We start from the raw sequence: 27,475 nt of genomic DNA on the forward strand, positions 1-27,475 counted from the left end.
TGTGTGTAGGTGATGGACTGGTGTGAGTGTGTGTGTAGGTGAGGAACTGGTGTGTGTGTGTGTGTTGGTGAGGGACTGGTGAGTGTGTGTGTAGGTGAGAAACTGGTGAGTGTGTGTGTAGGTGAGGAACTGGTGAGTGTGTGTGTGTGTAGGTGAGGGACTGGTGTGTGTGTGTGTGTAGGTGAGGAACTGGTGAGTGTGTGTGTGTGTAGGTGATGGACTGGTGTGTGTGTGTAGGTTAGGGACTGGTGTGTGTGTGTTTAGGTTAGGAACGTGATGAGTGTGTGTGTGTGTGTAGGTTAGGGACTGGTGTGTGTGTGTGTGTAGGTGATGGACTGGTGTGAGTGTGTGTGTAGGTGAGGAACTGGTGTGTGTGTGTGTGTGTTGGCGAGGGACTGGTGAGTGTGTGTGTGCAGGTGAGGGACTGGTGAGTGTGTGTGTATGAGGAACTGGTGAGTGTGTGTGTGTGTAGGTGATGGACTGGTGTGTGTGTGTGTAGGTGAGGGACTGGTGTGTGTGTGTGTGTGTAGGTGAGGAACTGGTGAGTGTGTGTAGGTTAGGAACTGGTGAGGGTGTGTGAGTGAAGAACTGGTGTGTGTGTGTGTGTAGGTGAGGATCTGGTGAGTGTGTGTAGGTGATGGACTGGTGTGAGTGTGTGTGTAGGTGAGGAACTGGTGTGTGTGTGTGTAGGTGAGGAACTGGTGAGTGTGTGTGTGTAGGTGAGGATCTGGTGTGTGTGTGTTTAGGTGAGTAACTGGTGAGTGTGTGTGTGTAGGTGATGGACTGGTGAGTGTGTGTAGGTGAGGGACTGGTGTGTGTGTGTGTAGGTAAGGGACTGGTGTGTGTTTGTGTAGATGAGGAACTGGTGAGTGTGTGTGTGTGAGGAACTGGGAGTGTGTGTGTGTGTGTGTAGGTGAGTAACTGGTGAGTGTGTGTGTGTGTAGGTGAGGAACTGGTGTGTGTGTGTGTGTAGGTGAGGGACTTGTGATTGTGTGTGTAGGTGAGGGACTGGTGAGTGTGTGTGTGTAGGTGAGTAACTGGTGAGTGTGTGTGTGTGTAGGTGAGGAACTGGTGTGTGTGTGTGTGTAGGTGAGGAACTTGTGATTGTGTGTGTAGGTGAGGAACTGGTGGGTGTGTGTGTGTAGGTGAGGGACTGGTGAGTGTGTGTAGGTGAGGGACTGGTGTGTGTGTGTAGGGGAGTAACTGGTGAGTGTGTGTGTGTGTAGGTGATGGACTGGTGTGTGTGTGTGTGTAGGTGAGGGACTGGTGTGTGTGTGTGTAGGTGAGGAACTGGTGAGTGTGTGTGTGAGGAACTGGTGAGTGTGTGTGTGTGAGGAACTGGTGAGTGTGTGTGTGTGAGGAACTGGTGTGTGTGTGTGTAGGTGAGGAACTGGTGAGTGTGTGTGTGTAGGTGAGGAACTGGTGAGTGTGTGTGTGTAGGTGAGGATCTGGTGTGTGTGTGTGTAGGTGAGGGACTTGTGAGTGTGTGTGTGTGTAGGTGAGGGACTGGTCAGTGTGTGTGTGTAGGTGAGGGACTGGTGAGTGTGTGTGTAGGTGAGGAACTGGTGAGTGTGTGTGTGTAGGTGATGGACTGGTGAGTGTGTGTAGGTGAGGGACTGGTGTGTGTGTGTGTAGGTGAGGGACTGGTGTGTGTGTGTGTAGGTGAGGAACTGGTGAGTGTGTGTGTGTGTGTGAGGAACTGGGAGTGTGTGTGTGTGATGAACTGGTGTGTGTGTGTGTGAGGAACTGGTGTGTGTGTGTTGGTGAAGAACTGGTGAGTGTGTGTAGGTGAGGAACTGGTGAGTGTGTGTAGGTGAGGAACTGGTGTGTGTGTGTGTGTAGGTGAGGAACTGGTGAGTGTGTGTGTAGGTGAGGGACTGGTGAGTGTGTGTGTGTATGTAGGTTAGGGACTGGTGATTGTGTGTGTGTAGGTGATGGACTGGTGTGCGTGTGTGTGTGTAGGTGAGGGACTGGTGAGTGTATGTGTAGGTGAGGGACTGGTGAGTATGGGTGTGTGTGTAGGTGAGAAACTGGTGAGTGTGTGTGTATGTGTGTAGGTGAGGAACTGGTGTGTGTGTGTGTGTAGGTTAGGAACTGGTGAGTGTGTGTAGGTGAGGATCTGGTGAGTGTGTGTGTGTAGGTGAGGGACTGGTGAATGTGTGTGTGTAGGTGAGGAACTGGTGAGTGTGTGTGTGTAGGTGAGGGACTGGTGAGTGTGTGTAGGTCAGGGACTGGTGTGTGTGTGTGTGTAGGTGAGGAACTGGTGGGTGTGTGTGTGTAGGTGAGGGACTGGTGAGTGTGTGTAGGTGAGGGACTGGTGTGTGTGTGTGTAGGTGAGTAACTGGTGAGTGTGTGTGTGTGTAGGTGAGGAACTGGTGTGTGTGTGTAGGTGAGGGACTTGTGAGTTTGTGTGTGTGTGTGTAGGTGACGGACTGGTGAGTGTGTGTGTGTAGGTGAGGAACTGGTGAGTGTGTGTGTGTAGGTGAGGAACTGGTGGGTGTGTGTGTGTAGGTGAGGGACTGGTGAGTGTGTGTAGGTGAGGGACTGGTGAGTGTGTGTAGGTGAGGCACTGGTGTGTGTGTGTGTGTGTAGGTGAGTAACTGGTGAGTGTGTGTGTGTAGGTGATGGACTGGTGTGTATGTAGGTGAGGAACTGGTGTGTGTGTGTGTGTAGGTGAGGGACTGTGTGTAGGTGAGGAACTGGTGAGTATGTGTTTGTAGGTGAGCAACTGGTGAGTGTGTGTGTATGAGGAACTGGTGAGTGTGTGTGTGTAGGTGATGGACTGGTGTGTGTGTGTGTAGGTGAGGGACTGGTGTGTGTGTGTGTGTGTAGGTGAGGAACTGGTGAGTGTGTGTAGGTTAGGAACTGGTGAGGGTGTGTGAGTGAAGAACTGGTGTGTGTGTGTAGGTGAGGATCTGGTGAGTGTGTGTAGGTGATGGACTGGTGTGAGTGTGTGTGTAGGTGAGGAACTGGTGTGTGTGTGTGTAGGTGAGGAACTGGTGAGTGTGTGTGTGTAGGTGAGGATCTGGTGTGTGTGTGTTTAGGTGAGTAACTGGTGAGTGTGTGTGTGTAGGTGATGGACTGGTGAGTGTGTGTAGGTGAGGGACTGGTGTGTGTGTGTGTAGGTGAGGGACTGGTGTGTGTGTGTGTAGATGAGGAACTGGTGAGTGTGTGTGTGTGAGGAACTGGGAGTGTGTGTGTGTGAGGAACTGGAGTGTGTGTGTGTGTGAGGAACTGGTGTGTGTGTGTTGGTGAAGAACTGGTGAGTGTGTGTAGGTGAGGAACTGGTGAGTGTGTGTAGGTGAGGAACTGGTGTGTGTGTGTGTAGGTGAGGAACTGGTGAGTGTGTGTGTAGGTGAGGGACTGGTGAGTGTGTGTGTAGGTGAGGGACTGGTGAGTGTGTGTGTAGGTGAGGGACTGGTGAGTGTGTGTGTAGGTGAGGGACTGGTGAGTATGGGTGTGTGTGTAGGTGAGAAACTGGTGAGTGTGTGTGTATGTGTGTAGGTGAGGAACTGGTGTGTATGTGTGTAGGTTAGGAACTGGTGAGTGTGCGTGTAGGTGAGGAACTGGTGAGTGTGTGTGTGTAGGTGAGGAACTGGTGGGGGTGTGTGTGTGTAGGTGAGGGACTGGTGAGTGTGTGTAGGTGAGGGACTGGTGAGTGTGTGTAGGTGAGGGACTGTGTGTAGGTGAGGAACTGGTGAGTATGTGTTTGTAGGTGAGCAACTGGTGAGTGTGTGTGTATGAGGAACTGGTGAGTGTGTGTGTGTGTAGGTGATGGACTGGTGTGTGTGTGTGTAGGTGAGGGACTGGTGTGTGTGTGTGTGTAGGTTAGGAACTGGTGAGGGTGTGTGTGTGAAGAACTGGTGTGAGTGTGTGTAGGTTAGGATCTGGTGAGTGTGTGTAGGTGATGGACTGGTGTGAGTGTGTGTGTAGGTGAGGAACTGGTGTGTGTGTGTGTGTTGGTGAGGGACTGGTGAGTGTGTGTGTAGGTGAGGAACTGGTGAGTGTGTGTGTAGGTGAGGAACTGGTGAGTGTGTGTGTGTGTGTAGGTGAGGGACTGGTGTGTGTGTGTGTGTAGGTGAGGAACTGGTGAGTGTGTGTGTGTGTAGGTGATGGACTGGTGTGTGTGTGTAGGTTAGGGACTGGTGTGTGTGTGTTTAGGTTAGGAACGTGATGAGTGTGTGTGTGTGTGTAGGTTAGGGACTGGTGTGTGTGTGTAGGTGATGGACTGGTGTGAGTGTGTGTGTAGGTGAGGAACTGGTGTGTGTGTGTTGGCGAGGGACTGGTGAGTGTGTGTGTGCAGGTGAGGGACTGGTGAGTGTGTGTGTGTGTGTAGGTGAGGGACTGGTGAGTGAATGTGTAGGTGAGGGACTGGTGAGTGTGTGTGTGTGTAGGTGAGGAACTGGTGTGTGTGTGTGTAGGTGAGTAACTGGTGAGTGTGTGTGTGAGGAACTGGTGAGTGTGTGTGTGTGAGGAACTGGTGTGTGTGTGTGTGAGGAACTGGTGTGTGTGTGTGTAGGTGAGGAACTGGTGAGTGTGTGTAGGTGAGGAACTGGTGAGTGTGTGTAGGTGACGAACTGGTGTGTGGGTGTGTAGGTGAGGAACTGGTGAGTGTGTGTGTAGGTGAGGGACTGGTGAGTGAGTGTGTGTGTGTGAGGGACTGGTGAGTGTATGTGTATTTGAGGGACTGGTGAGTATGTGTGTGTGTGTAGGTGAGGAACTGGTGAGTGTGTGTTTGTGTGTGTGTGTAGGTGAGGAACTGGTGTGTGTGTGTAGGTGAGGAACTGGTGAGTGTGTGTAGGTGAGGATCTGGTGAGTGTGTGTGTGTGTAGGTGAGGGACTGGTGAGTGTGTGTAGGTGAGGGACTGGTGTGTGTGTAGGTGAGGAACTGGTTTGTGTGTGTGTGTAGGTGAGGAACTGGTGTGTGTGTGTGTAGGCGAGGGACTTGTGAGTGTGTGTGTGTGTAGGTGAGGGACTGGTGAGTGTGTTTGTAGGTGAGGAACTGGTGAGTGTGTGTGTGTAGGTGAGGAACTGGTGGGCGTGTGTGTGTAGGTGAGGGACTTGTGAGTGTGTGTGTAGGTGAGGGACTGGTGAGTGTGTGTGTGTAGGTGAGGAACTGGTGAGTGTGTGTAGGTGAGGAACTCGTGAGTGTGTGTAGGTGTAGGGATGTTAGATAGAGGGCCGTTATGCATGGCAGCCTATGGGAAAGAAACACAGTAGGCGGGGCTACGTGTGTGCACAGGGAGATGCCCTCTGCGACGTCCGAGCCAGACACCCTGGGGGGGGCTGGTTCGGCGTTACGATCCCCCGGGGCCCCGCCCCTCAAGGAGGGTCGGGTATAAAAGGGGTCGTTATATGGGCTTAGTCAGTTATGTTATAGTTAAGCTAAGAAGTCGGAAGACGTCGTAGCTAGAGCCCTGGACTCCCCCTGATCGCCGCCCTTGTCAGGGCCCCACGGGATCAGGCCCGAGCCAGCGGCGTGGTCCCGTGAACCAGAGCCAGTGCTCTGGGACTCCGGGTACCGAAGCCCGATTACCAGTGTCGGGCCAGACAGCCTCCCCTAGCTCTTAGTGGAGGACTCAGGGGATAGGCTATGGATAGCTAGGGGTATTCCCTGAGTTATACGGGTGAGGGGGCCGCTACCCCCTCTAGTGCTGTCCTGTACTGGCAACTTGTTAAATAAATATACGTGTGCCTCAACTCCGTTGTCAAGCGTCCTCGACGGGTACTTCATCTGGCGTCAGAAGTGGTAAAAATGGAAACGCGCCATACAGCTCGGACCAGGGTACCACGAGAGGAGGACGCCGCGGAAATCGCCGAGCCCGAGACAGAGCAACAAGATGGGGTGCAGCCGGAGCCTGGCGCCTTCTCACCGGGACGTCAGCATGGAGAGGGGCCGCAGCCCGATGCACTACGACTGGCTCACGAACGGTTGGCGGAGCTACTTTATGCCGCTGCCGCCACACTGGAAGGCATTACGCGGTTGGGGGCTGGTGGTCCACCGCAGGGCGAGGAGAACCGGCGGCCGGAGCACTTTCCCGCCATTTCAGCGACTTCAAATTTCGAATTTCCCGCCATGGACGCCGCGGCTGTTCGGGGCGTGGCCAGCTTAGACATCGGCTCCGACATCGCCGTCGCCGGGGCTGCAGCGTCATCACAGCCGAAGGATGCGTCATCGCTGCCGCGACAGGCGATGCCATCGGCCAGTCGCGCCGAGGCACCGCCAAAGGGAGGTGAAAGCAACCTGCGGGAGTCCACATCGACCGCTGCGCTTCACCAAAGACTGCCCCCGCTGAAAGAATTCGTCGGTGCGGAGGGTGACTGGGGCGGCTTCCGGCGACGCTTCCTCGCCCATCAGGAGATGGCGCGGTGGTCCGACGAGGAGGCCCTTTGCGCGCTACCGGCGCTCCTCGACGGGGACGCGCTCGCCGCACTCACGTCGGCGCCAAAGGAAAAGCGGGCTACACTACCAATGGCGCTACAGCTGCTGGCCGGGGTCTATGGACCTTCAGCCGAATGCCGTCAGCAGTTCTACGACCGCAGGCGGGGTGAAAAAGAGTCGCCTCTGGCTTTCCGGACAAGTCTTCTGGCGCTGGCAAAAACAGCCTTTCCCCGCATGGACGACGACGGCGTGGACGCAATGGTAGCGGAGAAGATCCTCCTCTTGGCGGACGACCTCGACATCGTCGTCATCGCACAAGGGGATGCAGAAATGACCTCCCTCCAGGCTGCGCGACTCCTCCACGCCAATCTTCTGCAGCAGCGGCGAAAGGCAAACAGGGCATCGGCTGGGCGTGCGGTGGCTGCAGCCACCCTTCCGTCAGAAGAACTTTATGCCGTCGACCATCGACGGCAACAGACGACGGGGGCGCGGCCGGGTCGAGACGGGGCGAGGCGGTTCGACCGTCCATCGTCTCCATCGGCGCTCCCGCGGTGCTTCAACTGCGGCATCCGGGGCCATGTCGCCTCGGGGTGCCGTTCTCCTCGACAGCGGGGGACGACGCCTCGACGGGACGCCGACCCTCCTCTTCCTCCTCCCAAGCTCCAGCACCATGATCCGGCGAGTCGCGGCACCTCACATGTTTGGCCAACGCACCCACCTGTCGCACACTCTCGCACCGTAACGAACGGGGGGCCGGTGGGGCGCTGCGATGGACCGGCGCGGATCACTGCAGGGACTCAAATCGAGCCCGAGCGGTGGTCCGTGTTGGCCCATCGCGTGGTGGCCGCGGCGTCGGGATCGTCGGCCGTGGTCGGTTACATTGATGGGGTGGAGGTACGCATCATAGTCGATACAGGGGCATCGGCGACAATTATTTCGGAACTAATTTACAATATCCTACCGGTGCAGAGCCGTCCTCTGCTACCGGTTAATGTCCCTTTCTATGCCGCTAACGGGGGCTCCCTCGGCATCGTGGGACAGATTCGAGCGCAAATTTCTATCGGGGACATCAAATTGTCGGGGCCGATTTTTGTCTCCTCCTCGCTGGCGGTTCCGTGCCTGCTGGGGACGGACTTCTTGGGCAGGATGCCAATTCGTATTTTGATCGACCAAGGATGCATTGAGCTTCCGTCGGGGCGACGTATGGCGTTCCTGCCTTCCCCTGTAGCGACTCGGACGGCGTTCGCGACGGTACCGGCGTTCGTCGTAAAAACAGTGCGTGTGCCGCCGGGGGCACAAATGCTGGTACCTCTTAAACTTCGTAGGCCCTTCGCTAAAGGTGTTGGGGATCAGGGTGTTGTGCTGGGGCCGTCTAGGGCCGGGGTTAATGGGCCTCATTTAATTCCGGCCCAGACCATCGTAAGGGGGGACGAGGATCCCTTCATCGCGGTCCTCAATGTCGGGTCGCAGACAGTAGTGGTTCCCCAAGGGACTGTGCTCGCTCACGCGACGCCGGTGCCCTGCGAGGAACCTGCCGTGAACCACATTGACACTGCTGCTCGGACGCACCCGCATTCGGACGGCGATGAAGGGTGGCTCGACGCGCTTTGTGCGGGATCGACGAACCTGTCCAATTTAGAGCGCCAACGGCTTAGATCGCTGCTAAAGGAATTTTCCGACGTTTTCAGTCGGAATAAATACGATTTGGGTTGTACTCACCTGCTGCGTCACCATATTGACACGGGTGACAGCGCGCCTATTCGCCAAAATCCTTTTCGGTTGAGTCCCGCCGAAAAGGAACATGTCAAATCGGCTGTAAATGACATGTTAGCCGCCGACATTATCTCTCCCTCTACCAGCCCTTGGGGAGCACCGATTGTCCTGGTTAAGAAACAGGATGGCTCGTTGCGGTTTTGCGTAGATTTCCGTCGCCTTAATAAGGTTTCGGTTGCCGACGCATACCCGCTCCCACGGATGGACGAATCGCTGGACGCCTTGGCGGGAGCGCGATTCTTCTCCACGCTAGATTTACTTTCGGGATTCTGGCAGCTTCCTCTGGACGATGACTCGAAACCTAAAACCGCTTTCCGTACACCGCACGGCCTGTTCCAATTCAACCGGTTGCCGATGGGCTTACACTCAGCGCCGGCAACCTTCCAGCGATTGATGGAATTGGTTTTGGCTGGATTGCAATGGGAATCGTGCCTGATTTATTTGGACGACGTGATTGTTTTTGGAAGAACCTTTGACGAACATCTCCAGAGGCTGCGGGCGGTTTTCCAAAGGATGCGGGCTGCTAATTTGAAATTTAAGCCCCAAAAATGCTATTTGTTTCGCGAGTCAGTGCGTTATTTGGGGCACATCGTGGGGCGCTCGGGTATTGCTACCGATCCCGCCAAAACGCAGTGTGTCAGCTCCTGGCCAATTCCGACCTCGGTGGGAGAGGTGAGGAGTTTTATTGGCTTCGCTTCATATTACCGACGGTTCGTCCCTAATTTTGCTACAATTGCCAAACCCCTACATGCTTTGACATCAAAAGGGGTTCGGTTCCACTGGGGTCGGGATGAGGAAGTAGCTTTCTGCTCCCTTCGGGATGCATTGGTGAGGGCTCCTCCTTTGATTTACCCCGATTTTTCGAGGCCATTTTTGCTCGACACCGACGCGAGCAACACAGGTATCGGAGGCGTGCTTTCCCAGGTGGTTGATGGCGTGGAACGGGTGGTTGCGTACGGCAGTCGGGTGTTGTCTCCAGCGGAGCAAAAATATCGTGTCACCCGTAGGGAACTGTTGGCAATTGTTTTCTTCATCCAACAGTACCGCCCATATCTGTACGGTCAGCATTTCACTGTCCGTACGGATCATGCGGCACTGCAGTACGCCCTGAAGGTTCAACAGCCATCGGGACAATTGTCCCGTTGGCTGGAGGTCCTCCAGGAATTCGATTTTGACACCACCTATCGTAAGGGCATTCGCCACACAAATGCGGACGCTCTGTCGCGCATGCCAACCACCTCCGAATGCGCATGCCTCCTGGGGTCGGGGCGTTGCAAGCCAGCTGGGGACATGACGGTTCCAGTCCTGGCGGCCGCCGCCGATGTTGACACATCGCTCCCCGATGAGATCGGGAAACAGGGAAGGGATTCCCTGCTTGGGTTGCCTGTGATTGAGTGGGGACGCCTCCAGATGGAGGACGCCTCCCTCCTCGCGCTGCGTCGTCGCGCTAGAGAGAGGGGGTGTGGGACGGGTGATGCAGACAATTGGGAAATACACGCAGGCTTGCTCATGCATTGGGACGGTAAATCCCACCGTCACCGGCTGGTAGTTCCTGAGGGGTTACGGGGTAAGGTGGTGTGGGCTGCTCATGAGCGCCTCCTCCACCTGGGTACCCAAAAGACCCTCGCCTCGCTCCAGCTGGATTTTTTTTGGCCGGGCATGACACGGGATGTCACGGATCTGCTGGCAGCATGCCCCCGGTGTGCGCAACGCAAACCACCAGCTCGGGAGTCGAACCCGCCGTTGCAGTCCATCACAGTCTCCAGGGTGAACGAACTCGTGGCGTTGGATATCCTGGGGCCGTTTCCCGCCACCCCTAGGGGCAATAGATATTTGCTAACAGGGGTCGAATACTTCACACGCTGGCCTATGGCCTGGCCCCTGGCAAATCAGTCGGCAGCAGCCATCGTGGACGCCTTTGTCCAAGGCTACGTCATGGACAAAGGTGCTCCGGAGCGGCTGCTGACCGACCAGGGTAAAAATTTTTCCGGGAACCTCCTCAAACAAGTCTGTGATCTCCTAGGTACAAAAAAGATTCGTACCTCTCCCTATCACCCACAAACTGACGGGATGGTCGAGCGTCTGCATCGTACCATCACGTCTATGTTGTCGCACCTGGTTTCGGAGTCACAGACCAATTGGGACTTGCAAATTCAAGGGGTCCTGGCAGCATATCGATTGGCCCCCCATGCTGCCACGGGATTTTCACCCTTCTTTCTCATGTATGGCCGCGAACATGACCCACCTGTTCGGGCGCAGCTGCAGATCCCCGCGCCTCTAGGTAAGATAAAATTGGACGAGCACGTTAAATTTAACCTTCAAAAGCTAACTGAGGCGCGGGACGCTGCCATGCTCAATTCCCGCATGCGCCAAAAGGCGAACGAGCGCCTCAGACTCGCGCGCGCGCACGTGCTGCAGTGGAAGCCAGGGGACAGGGCATGGCTGCACTGTCCCCAGGTACCGCTTGCGACCTCCTCGAAACTGGTACGGCCATGGCGGGGCCCCGTCGAGGTGGTCGAGGTATTGCGACCGCAGTGCGTTCGTATCAAGTGGGGGAGGCGCCGGTGGTTCGTTCACCTCTCTAGACTAAAACCCTTCGTTGCGGTGCGGGGCTCTGCTTCACACGCGCAGGGCCAAGCATGTGAGGGGTCGACCGACCCGGAGGGTCCGCCGCTGTTGATCTCGCCTGACGTCTTGCCGGTTGCCCCGCCCCCAGGTTCTCCCGGAATGACGGGCTCGCGCACGTCCCTCACGGGGGATGCCAAGGGTCCCGCCGCTCCAATTGCGGACTCGCCTCGGATGGGACCGCGGCCACCGAGTGGTCCGCCATCTGAGGTTGGCCCTTGTGACGGGCCTGCGGCAAGGACGCGCGCTAAGATGCGCAGACTCTTATAAAACACTGGAACGCGAAGAAGAACTGGGAACGAAACGAAATTGAGAAAATACTTTTTTTTATTTTTTTTGCCGTTTTCTTGTACACTTTCGTGTGCTATGGTTACTGGGCGCCGGGGTCGCGTGGCGCTCTTGGCGCGTTGTTGTATTATGGCTGTGGGTGTGTGTGTGTGTCTTGTGTGCGTGTTGTGTGTGCGCTGAGGGTTCCGGGAAATGTACATACCTTGCCTCTACGGATTTCGTATTTATTCGGGGGGGGGGCGCGTCGGTTTGTTCTCCCTTTAGGGGCATTGTTAGTATTGTTGTTCAAATCTCGTTCTGTTTAATGAAAAAATGGGGCACACGGGGGGGGGGGGTCAAGGGGTAAAGAATTCGTTGGTTAAATTGTTGCAGCCGGGACGGCTGCGAGCTATGTGGGGGGGAGTGATGTAGGGATGTTAGATAGAGGGCCGTTATGCATGGCAGCCTATGGGAAAGAAACACAGTAGGCGGGGCTACGTGTGTGCACAGGGAGATGCCCTCTGCGACGTCCGAGCCAGACACCCTGGGGGGGGCTGGTTCGGCGTTACGATCCCCCGGGGCCCCGCCCCTCAAGGAGGGTCGGGTATAAAAGGGGTCGTTATATGGGCTTAGTCAGTTATGTTATAGTTAAGCTAAGAAGTCGGAAGACGTCGTAGCTAGAGCCCTGGACTCCCCCTGATCGCCGCCCTTGTCAGGGCCCCACGGGATCAGGCCCGAGCCAGCGGCGTGGTCCCGTGAACCAGAGCCAGTGCTCTGGGACTCCGGGTACCGAAGCCCGATTACCAGTGTCGGGCCAGACAGCCTCCCCTAGCTCTTAGTGGAGGACTCAGGGGATAGGCTATGGATAGCTAGGGGTATTCCCTGAGTTATACGGGTGAGGGGGCCGCTACCCCCTCTAGTGCTGTCCTGTACTGGCAACTTGTTAAATAAATATACGTGTGCCTCAACTCCGTTGTCAAGCGTCCTCGACGGGTACTTCATAGGTGAGGAACTCGTGAGTGTGTGTAGGTGAGGAACTGGTGAGTATGTGTGTGTAGGTGAGCAACTGGTGAGTGTGTGTGTGTGTAGGTGATGGACTGGTGTGTGTGTGTGTAGGTGAGGGACTGGTGTGTGTGTGTGTGTGTAGGTGAGGAACTGGTGAGTGTGTGTGTGTGAGGAACTGGTGAGTGTGTATGTGAGGAACTGGTGTGTGTGTGTGTGTAGGTGACGAACTGTTGAGTGTGTGTGTGTAGGTGAGGACCTGGTGTGTGTGTGTGTAGGTGAGGAACTGGTGAGTGTGTGTGTGTAGGTGAAGATCTGGTGTGTGTGTGTGTATGTGAGGGACTTGTGAGTGTGTGTGTGTGAGCCTGGTGTGTGTGTAGGTAATGAACTGGTGAGTGTGTGTAGGTGAGGAACTGGTGAGTATGTGTGTGTGTAGGTGAGCAACTGGTGAGTGTGTGTGTGTGTGAGGAACTGGTGAGTGTGTGTGTGTGTAGGTAATGAACTGGTGAGTGTGTGTAGGTGAGGAACTGGTGAGTATGTGTGTGTGTAGGTGAGCAACTGGTGAGTGTGTGTGTGTGTGAGGAACTGGTGAGTGTGTGTGTGTGTGTAGGTGAAGGACTGGTGAGTGTGTGTGTGTGTGTAGGTGAGGATCTGGTGAGTGTGTGTGTGTAGGTGAGGAACTTTTGGGTGTGTGTGTGTGTAGGGGAGGATCTGGTGGGTGTGTGTGTGTGTGTAGGTGAGTAACTGGTGAGTGTGTGTGTGTGAGGAACTGGTGAGTGTGTGTAGGTGAGGAACTGGTGAGTGTGTGTAGGTGAGGAACTGGTGTGTGGGTGTGTAGGTGAGGAACTGGTGAGTGTGTGTGTAGGTGAGGGACTGCTAGTGTGTGTGTGTGTGAGGGACTGGTGAGTGTATGTGTATTTGAGGGACTGGTGAGTATGTGTGTGTGTGTAGGTGAGGAACTGGTGAGTGTGTGTTTGTGTGTGTGTGTAGGTGAGGAACTGGTGTGTGTGTGTAGGTGAGGAACTGGTGAGTGTGTGTAGGTGAGGATCTGGTGAGTGTGTGTGTGTGTAGGTGAGGGACTGGTGAGTGTGTGTAGGTGAGGGACTGGTGTGTGTGTAGGTGAGGAACTGGTTTGTGTGTGTGTGTAGGTGAGGAACTGGTGTGTGTGTGTGTAGGTGAGGGACTTGTGAGTGTGTGTGTGTGTAGGTGAGGGACTGGTGAGTGTGTTTGTAGGTGAGGAACTGGTGAGTGTGTGTGTGTAGGTGAGGAACTGGTGGGCGTGTGTGTGTAGGTGAGGGACTGGTGAGTGTGTGTAGGTGAGGGACTTGTGAGTGTGTGTAGGTGAGGGACTGGTGAGTGTGTGTGTGTAGGTGAGGAACTGGTGAGTGTGTGTAGGTGAGGAACTCGTGAGTGTGTGTAGGTGAGGAACTCGTGAGTGTGTGTAGGTGAGGAACTGGTGAGTATGTGTGTGTAGGTGAGCAACTGGTGAGTGTGTGTGTGTGTAGGTGATGGACTGGTGTGTGTGTGTGTAGGTGAGGGACTGGTGTGTGTGTGTGTGTGTAGGTGAGGAACTGGTGAGTGTGTGTGTGTGAGGAACTGGTGAGTGTGTATGTGAGGAACTGGTGTGTGTGTGTGTGTAGGTGACGAACTGTTGAGTGTGTGTGTGTAGGTGAGGACCTGGTGTGTGTGTGTGTAGGTGAGGAACTGGTGAGTGTGTGTGTGTAGGTGAAGATCTGGTGTGTGTGTGTGTATGTGAGGGACTTGTGAGTGTGTGTGTGTGAGCCTGGTGTGTGTGTAGGTAATGAACTGGTGAGTGTGTGTAGGTGAGGAACTGGTGAGTATGTGTGTGTGTAGGTGAGCAACTGGTGAGTGTGTGTGTGTGTGAGGAACTGGTGAGTGTGTGTGTGTGTAGGTAATGAACTGGTGAGTGTGTGTAGGTGAGGAACTGGTGAGTATGTGTGTGTGTAGGTGAGCAACTGGTGAGTGTGTGTGTGTGTGAGGAACTGGTGAGTGTGTGTGTGTGTGTAGGTGAAGGACTGGTGAGTGTGTGTGTGTGTGTAGGTGAGGATCTGGTGAGTGTGTGTGTGTAGGTGAGGAACTTTTGGGTGTGTGTGTGTGTAGGGGAGGATCTGGTGGGTGTGTGTGTGTGTGTAGGTGAGTAACTGGTGAGTGTGTGTGTGTGAGGAACTGGTGAGTGTGTGTGTGTGAGGAACTGGTGTGTGTGTGTGTGTGTGAGGAACTGGTGTGTGTGTGTGAGAGGAACTGGTGTGTGTGTGTGTAGGTGAGGAACTGGTGAGTGTGTGTGTGTGAGGAACTGGTGAGTGTGTGTTGGTGAGGGACTGGTGAATGTGTGTGTGTAGGTGAGGAACTGGTGATTGTGTGTGTGTGTAGTTGATGGACTGGTGTGTGTGTGTGTGTAGGTGAGGGACTGGTGAGTGTATGTGTAGGTGAGGGACTGGTGAGTATGTGTGTGTGTGTGTAGGTGAGGAACTGGTGAGTGTGTGTGTGTGTGTGTAGGTGAGGAACTGGTGTGTGTGTAGGTGAGGGACTGGTGAGTGTGTATAGGTGAGGGACTGGTGAGTGTGTGTGTGTGTAGGTGAGGGACTGGTGAATGTTTGTGTGTAAGTGAGGAACTGGTGAGTGTGTGTGTGTGTAGGTGAGGAACTGGTGTATGTGTGTGTAGGTGAGGGACTTGTGAGTGTGTTGTGTGTAGGTGAGGGACTGGTGAATGTGTGTGTGTAGGTGAGGAACTGGTGAGTGTGTGTGTGTGTAGGTGAGGGACTGGTGTGTGTGTGTGTAGGTGAGGAACTGGTGGGTGTGTGTGTGTAGGTGAGTGACTGGTGAGTGTGTGTAGGTGAGGGACTGGTGTGTGTGTGTGTGTAGGTGAGGAACTGGTGTGTGTGTAGGTGAGGGACTTTTGAGTGAGTGTAGGTGAGGGACTGGTGAGTGTGTGTGTGTAGGTGAGGAACTGGTGGGTGTGTGTGTGTAAGTGAGGGACTGGTGAGTTTGTGTAGGTGAGGGACTGGTGTGTGTGTGTGTAGGTGAGTAGCTGGTGAGTGTGTGTGTGTGTTTAGGTGATGGACTGGTGTGTGTGTAGGTGAGGGACTGGTGTGTGTGTGTGTGTAAGTGAGGGACTGGTGTGTGTGTATGTGAGGGACTTGTGAGTGTGTGTGTGTGAGCCTGGTGTGTGTCTAGGTGAGGAACTGGTGAGTGTGTGTAGGTCAGGAACTAGTGAGTGTGTGTGTGTAGGTGAGGATCTGGTGTGTGTTTGTGTATGTGAGGGACTTGTGAGTGTGTGTGTGTGAGCCTGGTGTGTGTGTAGGTGAGGAACTGGTGAGTATGTGTGTGTGTAGGTGAGCAACTGGTGAGTGTGTGTGTGTGTGAGGATCTGGTGAGTGTGTGTGTGTGTAGGTGAAGAACTGGTGAGTGTGTGTGTGTGTAGGTGAGGAACTGGTGTATGTGTGTGTAGGTGAGGGACTTGTGAGTGTGTTGTGTGTAGGTGAGGGACTGGTGAATGTGTGTGTGTAGGTGAGGAACTGGTGAGTGTGTGTGTGTGTAGGTGAGGGACTGGTGTGTGTGTGTGTAGGTGAGGAACTGGTGGGTGTGTGTGTGTAGGTGAGTGACTGGTGAGTGTGTGTAGGTGAGGGACTGGTGTGTGTGTGTGTGTAGGTGAGGAACTGGTATGTGTGTGTGTAGGTGAGGGACTTTTGAGTGAGTGTAGGTGAGGGACTGGTGAGTGTGTGTGTGTAGGTGAGGAACTGGTGGGTGTGTGTGTGTAAGTGAGGGACTGGTGAGTTTGTGTAGGTGAGGGACTGGTGTGTGTGTGTGTGTGTGTAGGTGAGTAGCTGGTGAGTGTGTGTGTGTGTTTAGGTGATGGACTGGTGTGTGTGTAGGTGAGGGACTGGTGTGTGTGTGTGTGTAAGTGAGGGACTGGTGTGTGTGTATGTGAGGGACTTGTGAGTGTGTGTGTGTGAGCCTGGTGTGTGTGTAGGTGAGGAACTGGTGAGTGTGTGTAGGTCAGGAACTAGTGAGTGTGTGTGTGTAGGTGAGGATCTGGTGTGTGTTTGTGTATGTGAGGGACTTGTGAGTGTGTGTGTGTGAGCCTGGTGTGTGTGTAGGTGAGGAACTGGTGAGTATGTGTGTGTGTAGGTGAGCAACTGGTGAGTGTGTGTGTGTGTGAGGATCTGGTGAGTGTGTGTGTGTGTAGGTGAAGAACTGGTGAGTGTGTGTGTGTGTAGGTGAGGAACTGGTGAGTGTGTGTAGGTGAGGGACTGGTGTGTGTGTGTGTGTGTAGGTGAGGAACTGGTTTGTGTGTGTGTGTGTAGGTGAGGAACTGGTGTGTGTGTGTGTGTGTAGGTCAGGGACTTGTGAGTGTGTGTGTGTGTAGGTGAGGAACTGGTGAGTGTGTGTGTGTAGGTGAGGAACTGGTGTGTGTGTGTGTGTAGGTGAGGGACTGGTGAGTGTGTGTAGGTGAGGGACTGGTGAGTGTGTGTAGGTGAGGGACTGGTGTGTGTGTGTGTAGGTGAGGGACTTGTGAGTGTGTGTGTAGGTGAGGAACTGGTGAGTATGTGTGTGTAGGTGAGCAACTGGTGAGTGTGTGTGTGTGTAGGTGATGGACTGGCGTGTGTGTGTGTAGGTGAGGGACTGGTGTGTGTGTGTGTGTAGGTGAGGAACTGGTGAGTGTGTGTGTGTGTGAGGAACTGGTGAGTGTGTGTGTGAGGAACTGGTGTGTGTGTGTGTAGGTGAGGAACTGTTGAGTGTGTGTGTGTAGGTGAGGAACTGGTGAGTGTGTGTGTGTAGGTGAGGAACTGGTGAGTGTGTGTGTGTAGGTGAGGATCTGGTGTGTGTGTGTGTATGTGAGGGACTTGTGAGTGTGTGTGTGTGAGCCTGGTGTGTGTGTAGGTGAGGAACTGGTGAGTGTGTGTAGGTGAGGAACTGGTGAGTATGTGTGTGTGTAGGTGAGCAACTGGTGAGTGTGTGTGTGTGTGAGGAACTGGTGAGTGTGTGTGTGTGCAGGTGAAAGACTGGTGAGTGTGTGTGTGTGTCGGTGAGGATCTGGTGAGTGTGTGTGTGTAGGTGAGGAACTTTTGGGTGTGTGTGTGTGTAGGGGAGGATCTGGTGGGTGTGTGTGTAGGTGAGTAACTGGTGAGTGTGTGTGTGTGTAGGTGATGGACTGGTGTGTGTGTGTGTGTGTAGGTCAGGGACTGGTGTGTGTGTGTAGGTGAGGAACTCGTGAGTGTGTGTGTGTGAGGAACTGGTGAGTGTGTGTGTGTGAGGAACTGGTGTGTGTGTGTGTGAGGAACTGGTGTGTGTGTGTGAGGAACTGGTGTGTGTGTGTGTAGGTGAGGAACTGGTGTGTGTGTGTAGGTGAGGAACTGGTGTGTGTGTGTAGGTGAGGAACTGATGAGTGTGTGTATAGGTGAGGGACTGGTGAGTGTGTGTGTGTGTAGGTTAGGTACTGGTGAGTGTGTGTGTGTAGGTGATGGACTGGTGTGTGTGTGTGTGTGTAGGTGAGGGACTGGTGAGTGTATGTGTAGGTGAGGGACTGGTGAGTATGTGTGTGTGTAGGTGAGGAACTGGTGAGTGTGTGTGTGTGTAGGTGAGGGACTGGTGTTTGTGTGTGTAGGTGAGGAACTGGTGGGTGTGTGTGTGTAGGTGAGGAACTGGTGTGTGTGTGTGTAGGTGAGGGACTTTTGAGTGTGTGTGGGTGAGGGACTTTTGAATGTGTGTAGGTGAGGGACTGGTGAGTGTGTGTGTGTAGGTGAGGAACTGGTGAGTGTGTGTGTCTAGGTGAGGAACTTGTGGTGTGTGTGTGTAAGTGAGGGACTGGTGAGTGTGTGTAGGTGAGGGACTGGTGTGTGTGTGCGTGTAGGTGAGTAACTGGTGAGTGTGTGTGTGTGTGTAGGTGATGGACTGGTGTGTGTGTAGGTGAGGGACTGGTTTGTGTGTGTGTAGGTGAGGGACTGGTGTGTGTGTATGTGAGGGACTTGTGAGTGTTTGTGTGTGAGCCTGGTGTCTGTGTAGGTGAGGAACTGGTGAGTGTGTGTAGGTCAGGAACTGGTGAGTGTGTGTGTGTAGGTCAGGAACTGGTGAGTGTGTGTGTGTAGGTGAGGATCTGGTGTGTGTGTGTGTATGTGAGGGACTTGTGAGTGTGTGTGTGTGAGCCTGGTGTATGTGTAGGTGAGGAACTGGTGAGTGTGTGTAGGTGAGGAACTGGTGAGTATGTGTGTTTCTAGGTGAGCAACAGGTGAGTGTGTGTGTGTGTGAGGAACTGGTGAGTGTGTGTGTGTGTAGGTGAAGGACTGGTGAGTGTGTGTGTGTGTAGGTGAGGAACTGGTGAGTGTGTGTGTGTAGGTGAGGAACTTTTGGGTGTGTGTGTGTAGGTGAGGATCTGGTGGGTGTGTGTGTGTGTAGGTGAGTAACTGGTGAGGGTGTGTGTGTGTAGGTGATGGACTGGTGTGTGTGTGTGTAGGTGAGGGACTGGTGTGTGTGTGTGTAGGTGAGGAACTGGTGAGTGTGTGTGTGTGAGGAACTGGTGAGTGTGTGTGTTTGAGGAACTGGTGTGTGTGTGTTTGAGGAACTGGTGTGTGTGTGTGTGAGGAACTGGTGTGTGTGTGTGTAGGTGAGGAACTTGTGAGTGTGTGTAGGTGTGGAACTGGTGAGTGTGTGTAGGTGAGGAACTGGTGTGTGTGTGTGTAGGTGAGGAACTGGTGAGTGTGTGTGTAGGTGAGGGACTGGTGAGTGTGTGTGTGTAGGTGATGGACTGGTGTGTGTGTGTGTAGGTGAGGGACTGGTGAGTGTGTGTGTGTAGGTGATGGACTGGTGTGTGTGTGTGTAGGTGAGGGACAGGTGAGTGTATGTGTAGGTGAGGGACTGGTGAGTATGTGTGTGTGTGTAGGTGAGGAACTGGTGAGTGTGTGTGTGTGTGTAGGTGAGGAACTGGTGTGTGTGTGTAGGTGAGGGACTGGTGAATGTGTGTGTGTAGGTGAGGAACTGGTGAGTGTGTGTGTGTAGGTGAGGGACTGGTGAGTGTGTGTAGGTGAGGGACTGGTGAGTGTGTGTGTGTGTGTAGGTGAGGGACTGGTGAATGTGTGTGTGTAGGTGAGGAACTGGTGAGTGTGTGTGTGTGTGTAGGTGAGGGACTGGTGAGTGTGTGTAGGTGAGGGACTGGTGTGTGTGTGTGTGTAGGTGAGGAACTGGTGGGTGTGTGTGTGTAGGTGAGGGACTGGTAAGTGTGTGTAGGTGAGGGACTGGTGTGTGTGTGTGTGTGTAGGTGAGTAACTGGTGAGTGTGTGTGTGTGTAGGTGAGGAACTGGTGTGTGTGTGTGTAGGTGAGGGACTGGTGAATGTGTGTGTGTAGGTGAGGAACTGGTGAGTGTGTGTGTGTGTAGGGGAGGGACTGGTGTGTGTGTAGGTGAGGAACTGGTGGGTGTGTGTGTGTAGGTGAGGGACTGGTGATTATTCATATTCTTAGGTTTTTAACAGTAATCCCTTCATTGTTCAGCCAGCATTGGTATAAACATGCGCATTTTCTTTTCTTTTCTATCATGTGTATCAGGCCTCCCCCTCCCCCTCTCTGTCCAATGCGTTGGCGTGTGCAGTAGTTTGTCGCTTGCGCACAATCGCTTCCACGCCGTCGCCCACCCTTTTGGCCCCGCCCCTCTCCCTCCCGATACGTTCCATTCATTGGCTACCACATTCTGATGAGCTCCCCCCCCCCTCTCCTCCCCCTCAACTCGCTTTTAAGGGATTACATCTTGAATCATTGCCTCACTTGATGCAGCTAATCTGGCTGTGACGGTCCCACCTGATGACGGAGACTTGTGTTGCCTCCGAAACGTCGTGATCTTTATTTTATTTTATATTTATTAATTTTGATGTTTTACCTACGTGACTTTACCGAAAAAACCTAAGAATATGAATCCTTGCAGTCACGAAAGCTTCAAATCTAGGACTGGTGAGTGTGTGTAGGTGAGGGACTGGTGTGTGTGTGTAGGTGAGGAACTGGTGTGTGTGTAGGTGAGGGACTTGTGAGTGTGTGTAGGTGAGGGACTGGTGTGTGTGTGTGTAGGTGAGTTACTGGTGAGTGTGTGTGTGTGTGTAGGTGATGGACTGGTATGTGTGAAGGTGAGGGACTGGTGTGTGTGTGTGTGTGTAGGTGAGGGACTGGTGTGTGTGTGTGTGTATGTGAGGGACTTGTGAGTGTGTGAGCCTGGTGTGTGTGTAGGTGAGGAACTGGTGAGTGTGTGTAGGTGAGCAACTGGTGAGTGTGTGTGTGTGTGAGGAACTGGTGAGTGTGTGTGTGTGTAGGTGATGGACTGGTGTGTGTGTGTGTAGGTGAGGGACTGGTGTGTGTGTGTGTGTGTAGGTCAGGGACTGGTGTGTGTGTGTAGGTGAGGAACTGGTGAGTGTGTGTGTCTGAGGAACTGGTGAGTGTGTGTGTGTGAGGAACTGGTGTGTGTGTGTGTGAGGAACTGGTGTGTGTGTGTGTAGGTGAGTAACTGGTGATGGTGTGTGTGTAGGTGAGGGACTGGTGTGTGTGTGTATGTGAGGGACTTGTGAGTATATGTGTGTGAGCCTGGTGTGTGTGTAGGTGAGGAACTGGTGAGTGTGTGTAGGTGAGGAACTGGTGTGTGTGTGTAGGTGAGGAACTGGTGAGTGTGTGTGTAGGTGAGGGACTGGTGTGTGTGTGTAGGTGAGGAACTGGTGAGTGTGTGTGTGTGTGAGGAACTGGTGAGTGTGTGTGTGTGTAGGTGACGGACTGGTGTGTGTGTGTGTGTGTGTAGGTGAGGGACTGGTGTGTGTGTGTGTGTAGGTGAGGGACTGGTGTGTGTGTGTGTAGGTGAGGAACTGGTGAGTGTGTGTGTGTGAGGAACTGGTGAGTGTGTGTGTGTGAGGAACTGGTGTGTGTGTGTGTGAGGAACTGGTGTGTGTGTGTGTGTAGGTGAGTAACTGGTGATGGTGTGTGTGTAGGTGAGGGACTGGTGTGTGTGTGTGTATGTGAGGGACTTGTGAGTATATGTGTGTGAGCCTGGTGTGTGTGTAGGTGAGGAACTGGTGAGTGTGTGTAGGTGAGGAACTGGTGTCTGTGTGTAGGTGAGGAACTGGTGAGTGTGTGTGTAGGTGAGGGACTGGTGTGTGTGTAGGTGAGGAACTGGTGAGTGTGTGTGTGTGTAGGTGAGGAACTGGTGAGTGTGTGTGTAGCTGAGGGACTGGTGTGTGTGTGTAGGTGAGGGACTGGTGTGTGTGTGTGTGTAGGTGAGGAACTGGTGAGTGTGTGTGTGTGTGTGAGGAACTGGTGTGTGTGTGTGTAGGTGAGGAACTGGTGAGTGTGTGTGTGTGTGTAGGTGATGGACTGGTGTGTGTGTGTGTAGGTGAGGAACTGGTGTGTGTGTATGTGTGTGTAGGTGATGGACTGGTGTGTGTGTGTGTGTAGGTGAGGAACTGGTGTGTGTGTGTGTGTTGGCGAGGGACTGGTGAGTGTGTGTGTGTAGGTGAGGAACTGGTGAGTGTGTGTGTATGTAGGTGAGGAACTGGTGAGTGCGTGTGTGTGTAGGTGAGGGACTGGTGTGTGTGTGTGTAGGTGAGGAACTGGTGAGTGTGTATGTAGGTGATGGACTGGTGTGTGTGTGTAACGGGTTCCGGAGACACTTGTAGAGGTAACTTCTTTATTACAATCCAACACCACTCCAGCACTCCAACTCTCCAACAGTCCAACACTCCAACTCTCCAACAGTCCAACACTCCAACTCTCCAACAGTCCTGATACTCTGTTACAGCCTAGGTACACAGACTAGGTACACAGCCTAGATATTCTACTCTGGCTACGCTCTGGAACTCGACCTCACAAGGTCGTAGAGTCGGGAGTTCCAGAGTCCCACCACTGGCTCTCACAGCGTCCCATGGTCCTCCGATGGCTGGTCTTGGGTCTTGGGTCTTGAGCTACGACTGGCCCTGATCGTCCAGGGAGCTCCCCTTTTATGCCCAGTCCCCAAGGAGGGGTGGGGCCGTGTGCGCCCCCAGATATCCCACAGAGCACACACAGCCCCCCCCCTTTGGCGGCGCCAAGGGGATTAAGCGCCTGGAAACCCAACGCCTGACGCCAAGAGGCTTACGCGTCTGACCCGCCTGGGAACCCACGCCTGGCGCCAAGAGGCTTAAGCGCCTGGCCCGCCCAGAGTCCCAGAGCCCCCAGCAGCCCCTCCCTTCTTATGTCACTACATTACCCTCCTCTATGTAGCCTCTAGCCGTCCCGGCTGTCAATAATTAGAAAGTTTAAATTAACGAAAGGGAGAGAGAGAAAAAAAATACACGAGCCTCAACAGGAAAAGAAAAGAGAACAAGAAAGCAACCATAAATACCATAACCGACCTGTACAACTTTACACTATATACAAGCATCAATCAACAAAAAGGTGAAGCAATGACACGTGAACAAACGACCCGCGGCACACCTAGCCCTCCTCGGGATCCGCATAGAAACCGGGGAATTAACAACAACAAATATACAGATTCCGACGCATTGGATGCACAACCAACACCGGTAATCGAACCGAAATCACACAACCACCGCATGGATAGCAGGGATCCACACCACCCTGCCACCCTCCCATCCGTCAGGTGGTGAGAAGGCGAAGACCAACATGTCTAGCACCCCTCTACACATACTTATCCGGACGTCTGTCTACATCCCGGGTCGAGAAGTCGTACTTCAGGGCCGACCAATGTACTGGGCAAAGAAGTCACGCTTCAGGGCTGCTCCAGTATCTACATTTTAAAATATATATATAAAATTGACATGACACAAACAAAATAAATCTGCCTGCTCCTGTCCATAAATGGTGGCCGCACGCACGAACCGCATCTCCAAGGCATCCCGTGCTTGCGTCCCAGCAGCCCTCAATGAGAACCACCACTGACATTACATGTCAACCATTAGCACCCCCCGCCTTTCCAACGTGGCGTCTCCATCCTAAAACCCCGCACGTCGGCCATATCGGGGGGGGGGGGATTTCAACCCAGTCTCTCTCCAAGACTCGCATCGCAGCATATAGCTGTACCGACCGAGCTGAGACCCAGTGTCTCTCCATGACTCGCATCGCAGCATATAGCTGTACCGACCGAGCTGAGACGACCCAGTCTCTCTCCAAGACTCGCATCGCAGCGTACAGCTGTACCGACCGAGCTGAGACCCAGTCTCTCTCCAAGACTCGCATCGCAGGATATAGCTGTACCGACCAAGCTGAGACGATCCAGTTTCTCTCCAAGACTCGCATCGCAGCATATAGCTGTACCGACCAAGCTGAGACCCAGTCTCTCTCCAAGACTCGCATCACAGCATATAGCTGTACCGACCGAGCTGAGACGACCCATCGTTCACTCCCTGCACAACATGCACCCTAACAACTGAGGGATACAGTCCCAACGTAACGGGACAACTACACCTGAACACCACGAATCTCCAGCCCACTGTTTCAACGCACCTCGGAGTGTTTCAATCTCCGGGCCGTCAGGGCGAGCCTACTGCTCCAGACGCACCACGGAGGGTCTCAACCTCCGGGCCATCAGGTCAAGCCGTCAGCCATTCAATGACGGGACCACACTCTCTGAGCCATGTGAGCGCACAGCCCACTAGGCTAGACATGCCACGGAGTGTTTCAATCTCCGGGCTGTCAGGTCAAGCCGTCAGCCATAGCATGATGGGACCACACTCTCCGAGCCATGTGAGCACACAGCCCACTAGGCTAGACATGCCACGGAGTGTCTCTATCTCCGGGCTGTCAGGTCAAGCCGTCAGCCATAGCATGACGGGACCACAACTCTCGTGTTAGACACGCAACACCCGCTGGGCCATCCTGGTCAGGATCTGCACCCCAAGATATTTGAGAGCCAGCATGACAGTTTCAAATCCTTGGCAGCATGTCACCATCTCAAAATAAATGCCCCATACAGTCTATACATCGTTAACAATGACAGCACAAGCTATACATTAACATTCACGAACAAAGCTCAATACAAACCATACATTTTTAACAATCACAAGCAAAGTTTCGCACACACATTGACAACACTCACGAGCGAAGCTCCACACAGTTGACCCAACAACAATCACGACTCCTCGACGACAACAAAGAAAATGTCAACAAAAAAATCATTAATCCGGAGCGCGTAAATGTACGAAGTGTCAGGGGCCTGGTCTCCCGACCTCCAACCTTTGGCCAGAGCAGCAAAGGCGGCGACCAGCGTGTCGGTCGATGTGCCGGCCTCGGCGCTGGTTACAGTAAGAATGGCGCCGTCACTGTCCGGTCGCAGCGCTGATGACGCGGTATGCTAGGTTTAAGCCAGCTGTCGACCGGCAGTGAAGGTCGCAGCGCTGATAACGCGGCGTTATTTGGTTGGACCACGCTAGGCCCGGAAGTGACGTTGCTCCAAGCGGTCATTGCTCCCCCGGCAGAAGTGACGACACACCCGGAAGCATCTCCCACATCCGTGGGGGGAACGCCGGTGACGGGAATGGCGGCGGCGGGCTCGGGCGAGCGCCGCATCTCGCCCAGCAGGGAGGCGGTGGCGCAGAGCAACTCTGCGAGGCGAAGCAGCGCCTCCTCCATCCCTGCTCCCGACGCTGGAGAGGGGACGGTCGGCGGAGCAGACAGCTGCTCAGCCGGCGGTACAGCGTGGTTGTCGGCCGGCGGTGCGGCGTCGCTGTCGGCCGGCGTTGGCCGCCCCATCGCTGCTTGCTCCTCGACATCGCCATCAGGACTGAAGGTACATGGCTTACGTCTTGTCTCCATAGCCACTTCTGACGCCAAATGTAATGGGTTGCGGAGACACTTGTAGAGGTAACTTCTTTATTACAATCCAACACCACTCCAGCACTCCAACTCTCCAACAGTCCAACACTCCAACTCTCCAACAATCCAACACTCCAACTCTCCAACAGTCCTGATACTCTGTTACAGCCTAGGTACACAGCCTAGGTACACAGCCTAGATACTCTACTCTGGCTACGCTCTGGAACTCGCCCTCACAAGGTCGTAGAGTCGGGAGTTCCAGAGTCCCACCACTGGCTCTCACAGCGTCCCAGGGTCCTCAGATGGCTGGTCTTGGGTCTTGGGTCTTGAGCTACGACTGGCCCTGATCGTCCAGGGAGCTCCCCTTTTATGCCCAGTCCCCAACGAGGGGTGGGGCCGTGTGTGCCCCCAGATATCCCACAGAGCACACACAGCCCCCCCCTTTGGCGGCGCCAAGGGGATTAAGCGCCTGGGAACCCAACACCTGACGCCAAGAGGCTTAAGCGTCTGACCCGCCTGGGAACCCACGCCTGACGCCAAGAGGCTTAAGCGCCTGGCACGCCCAGAGTCCCAGAGCCCCCAGCAGCCCCTCCCTTCTTATGTCACTACATGTGGGTAGGTGAGGGACTGGTGTGTGAGTGTGTAGGTGAGGAACTTGATGAGTGTGTGTGTGTGTAGGTGAGGAACTGGTGAGTGTGTGTGTGTAGGTGAGGGACTGGTGAGTGTGTGTGTAGTTGAGGGACTGGTGAGTGTGTGTGTAGGTTAGGGACTGGTGAGTGTGTGTGTGTAGGTGATGGACTGGTGTGTGTGTGTGTGTAGGTGAGGAACTGGTGAGTGTGTGTGTGTAGGTGAGGGACTGGTGTGTGTGTGTAGGTGATTAACTGGTGAGTGTGTGTAGGTGAGGAACTGGTGAGTGTGTGTGTGTAGGTGAGGGACTGGTGAGTGTGTGTGTGTGTAGGTTAGGGACTGGTGAGTGTGTGTGTGTGTGTGTAGGTGATGGACTGGTGTGTGTGTGTGTGTGTAGGTGAGGAACTGGTGAGTGTGTGTCGGTGAGGGACTGGTCAGTGCGTGTGTAGGTGAGGATCTGGTGAGTGTGTGTGTGTGTAGGTGAGGGACTGGTGAGTGTGTGTGTAGGTGAGGGACTGGTGAGTGCGTGTGTGTGTAGGTGAGGGATTGTGAGTGTGTGTGTGTATGTGAGGGACTTGTGAGTGTCTGTGTGTGTGTAGGTGAGGAACTGGTGAGTGTGTGTAGGTGAGTAACTGGTGAGTGTGTGTGTAGGTGAGGAACTGGTGTGTGTTTGTGTGTGTAGGTGAGGGACTAGTGAGTGTGTGTGTGTGTAGGTAAGGAACTGGTGAGTGTGTGTGTGTAGGTGAGGGACTGGTGAGTGTGTGTGTGTAGGTGAGGAACTGGTGAGTGTGTGTGTGTAGGTGAGGATCTGGTGAGTGTGTGTGTGTAGGTGAGGATCTGGTGAGTGTGTGTGTAGGTGAGGATCTGGTGTGTGTGTGTAGGTGAGTAACTGGTGAGTGTGTGTGTGTGTAGGTGATGGACTGGTGTGTGTGTGTAGGTGAGGGACTGGTGTGTGTGTGTAGGTGAGGGACTTGTGAGTGTGTGTGTATGTGAGGGACTTGTGAATGTGTGTATGTGAGCCTGGTGAGTGTGTGTAGGTGAGGAACTGGTGAGTATGTGTGTGTAGGTGAGCAACTGGTGAGTGTGTGTGTGAGGAACTGGTGAGTGTGTGTGTGTGTAGGTGAGAGACTGGTGAGTGTGTGTGTGTAGGTGAGGAACTGGTGAGTGTGTGTGTGTGTAGGTGAGGATCTGGCGAGTGTGTGTGTGTAGGTGAGGATCTGGTGGGTGTGTGTGTGTGTAGGTGAGTAACTGGTGTGTGTGTGTGTGTGTAGGTGATGGACTGGTGTGTGTGTGTGTAGGTGAGGGACTGGGGTGTGTGTGTGTGTGTAGGTGAGGGACTGGTGTGTGTGTCTGTGTGTGTAGGTGAGGGACTTGTGATTGTGTGTGTATGTGAGGCACTTGTGAGTGTGTGTGTGTGAGCCTGGTGTGTGTGTGTGTAGGTGAGGAACTGGTGAGTGTGTGTAGGTGAGGAACTGGTATGTGTGTGTAGGTGAGCAACTGGTGAGTGTGTGTGTGTGGAACTGGTGTTTGTGTGTGTGTAGGTGAGGAACTGGTGAGTATGTGTGTGTGTAGGTGAGGGACTTGTGAGTGTGTGTGTAGGTGAGGAACTGGTGGGGGTGTGTGACGAACTGGTGTGTGTGTGTGTGTGTAGGTGAGGTACTTGCGGGTGTGTGTTTGTAGGTGAGGGACTTGCGGGTGTGTGTGTGTAGGTGAGGGACTGGTCTGCTTCTTGTGCATGGAGATTCCTGCTGCGCTCAGCTGCTCCTGGGATCCGGCACAGAGACGCGAGTGGCCGCTCCTCACCACTCACTTCACCACTCACCAGCTGGGTGTGTACACCGACGGGTAAGCGTACCACACACTACTCACCACATCACTCACCTCACCACTCACCAGCTGGGTGTTGAACATCGACGTGTTAGCGTACTACACACTACTCACCACACTACGCACCACCAGCGCGTGTACAGGTGGTTGTGGTGATCGTTGTGATGATAGTGGTGGTCGTT

At 54.1% G+C, this 27,475-nt stretch overlaps 1 protein-coding gene across 1 annotated transcript in view; it reads left to right on the plus strand.

The window, feature by feature from the left end:
• LOC133359120 (uncharacterized) overlaps positions 1–27,475 on the plus strand; it is an 82,847-nt gene that overhangs the window by 36,534 nt on the left and 18,838 nt on the right. The window contains exon 2 of the mRNA XM_061577515.1: positions 27,176–27,311. Within this exon, the coding sequence (XP_061433499.1) occupies positions 27,176–27,311 (136 nt within the window). The remainder of the gene's footprint in view (positions 1–27,175; positions 27,312–27,475) is intronic.

This window comes from Lethenteron reissneri, chromosome 64 (genome assembly GCF_015708825.2).
Source record: "Lethenteron reissneri isolate LAM-NWPU_2019-01 chromosome 64, ASM1570882v1, whole genome shotgun sequence".
Classification (NCBI taxonomy): domain Eukaryota; kingdom Metazoa; phylum Chordata; class Hyperoartia; order Petromyzontiformes; family Petromyzontidae; genus Lethenteron; species Lethenteron reissneri.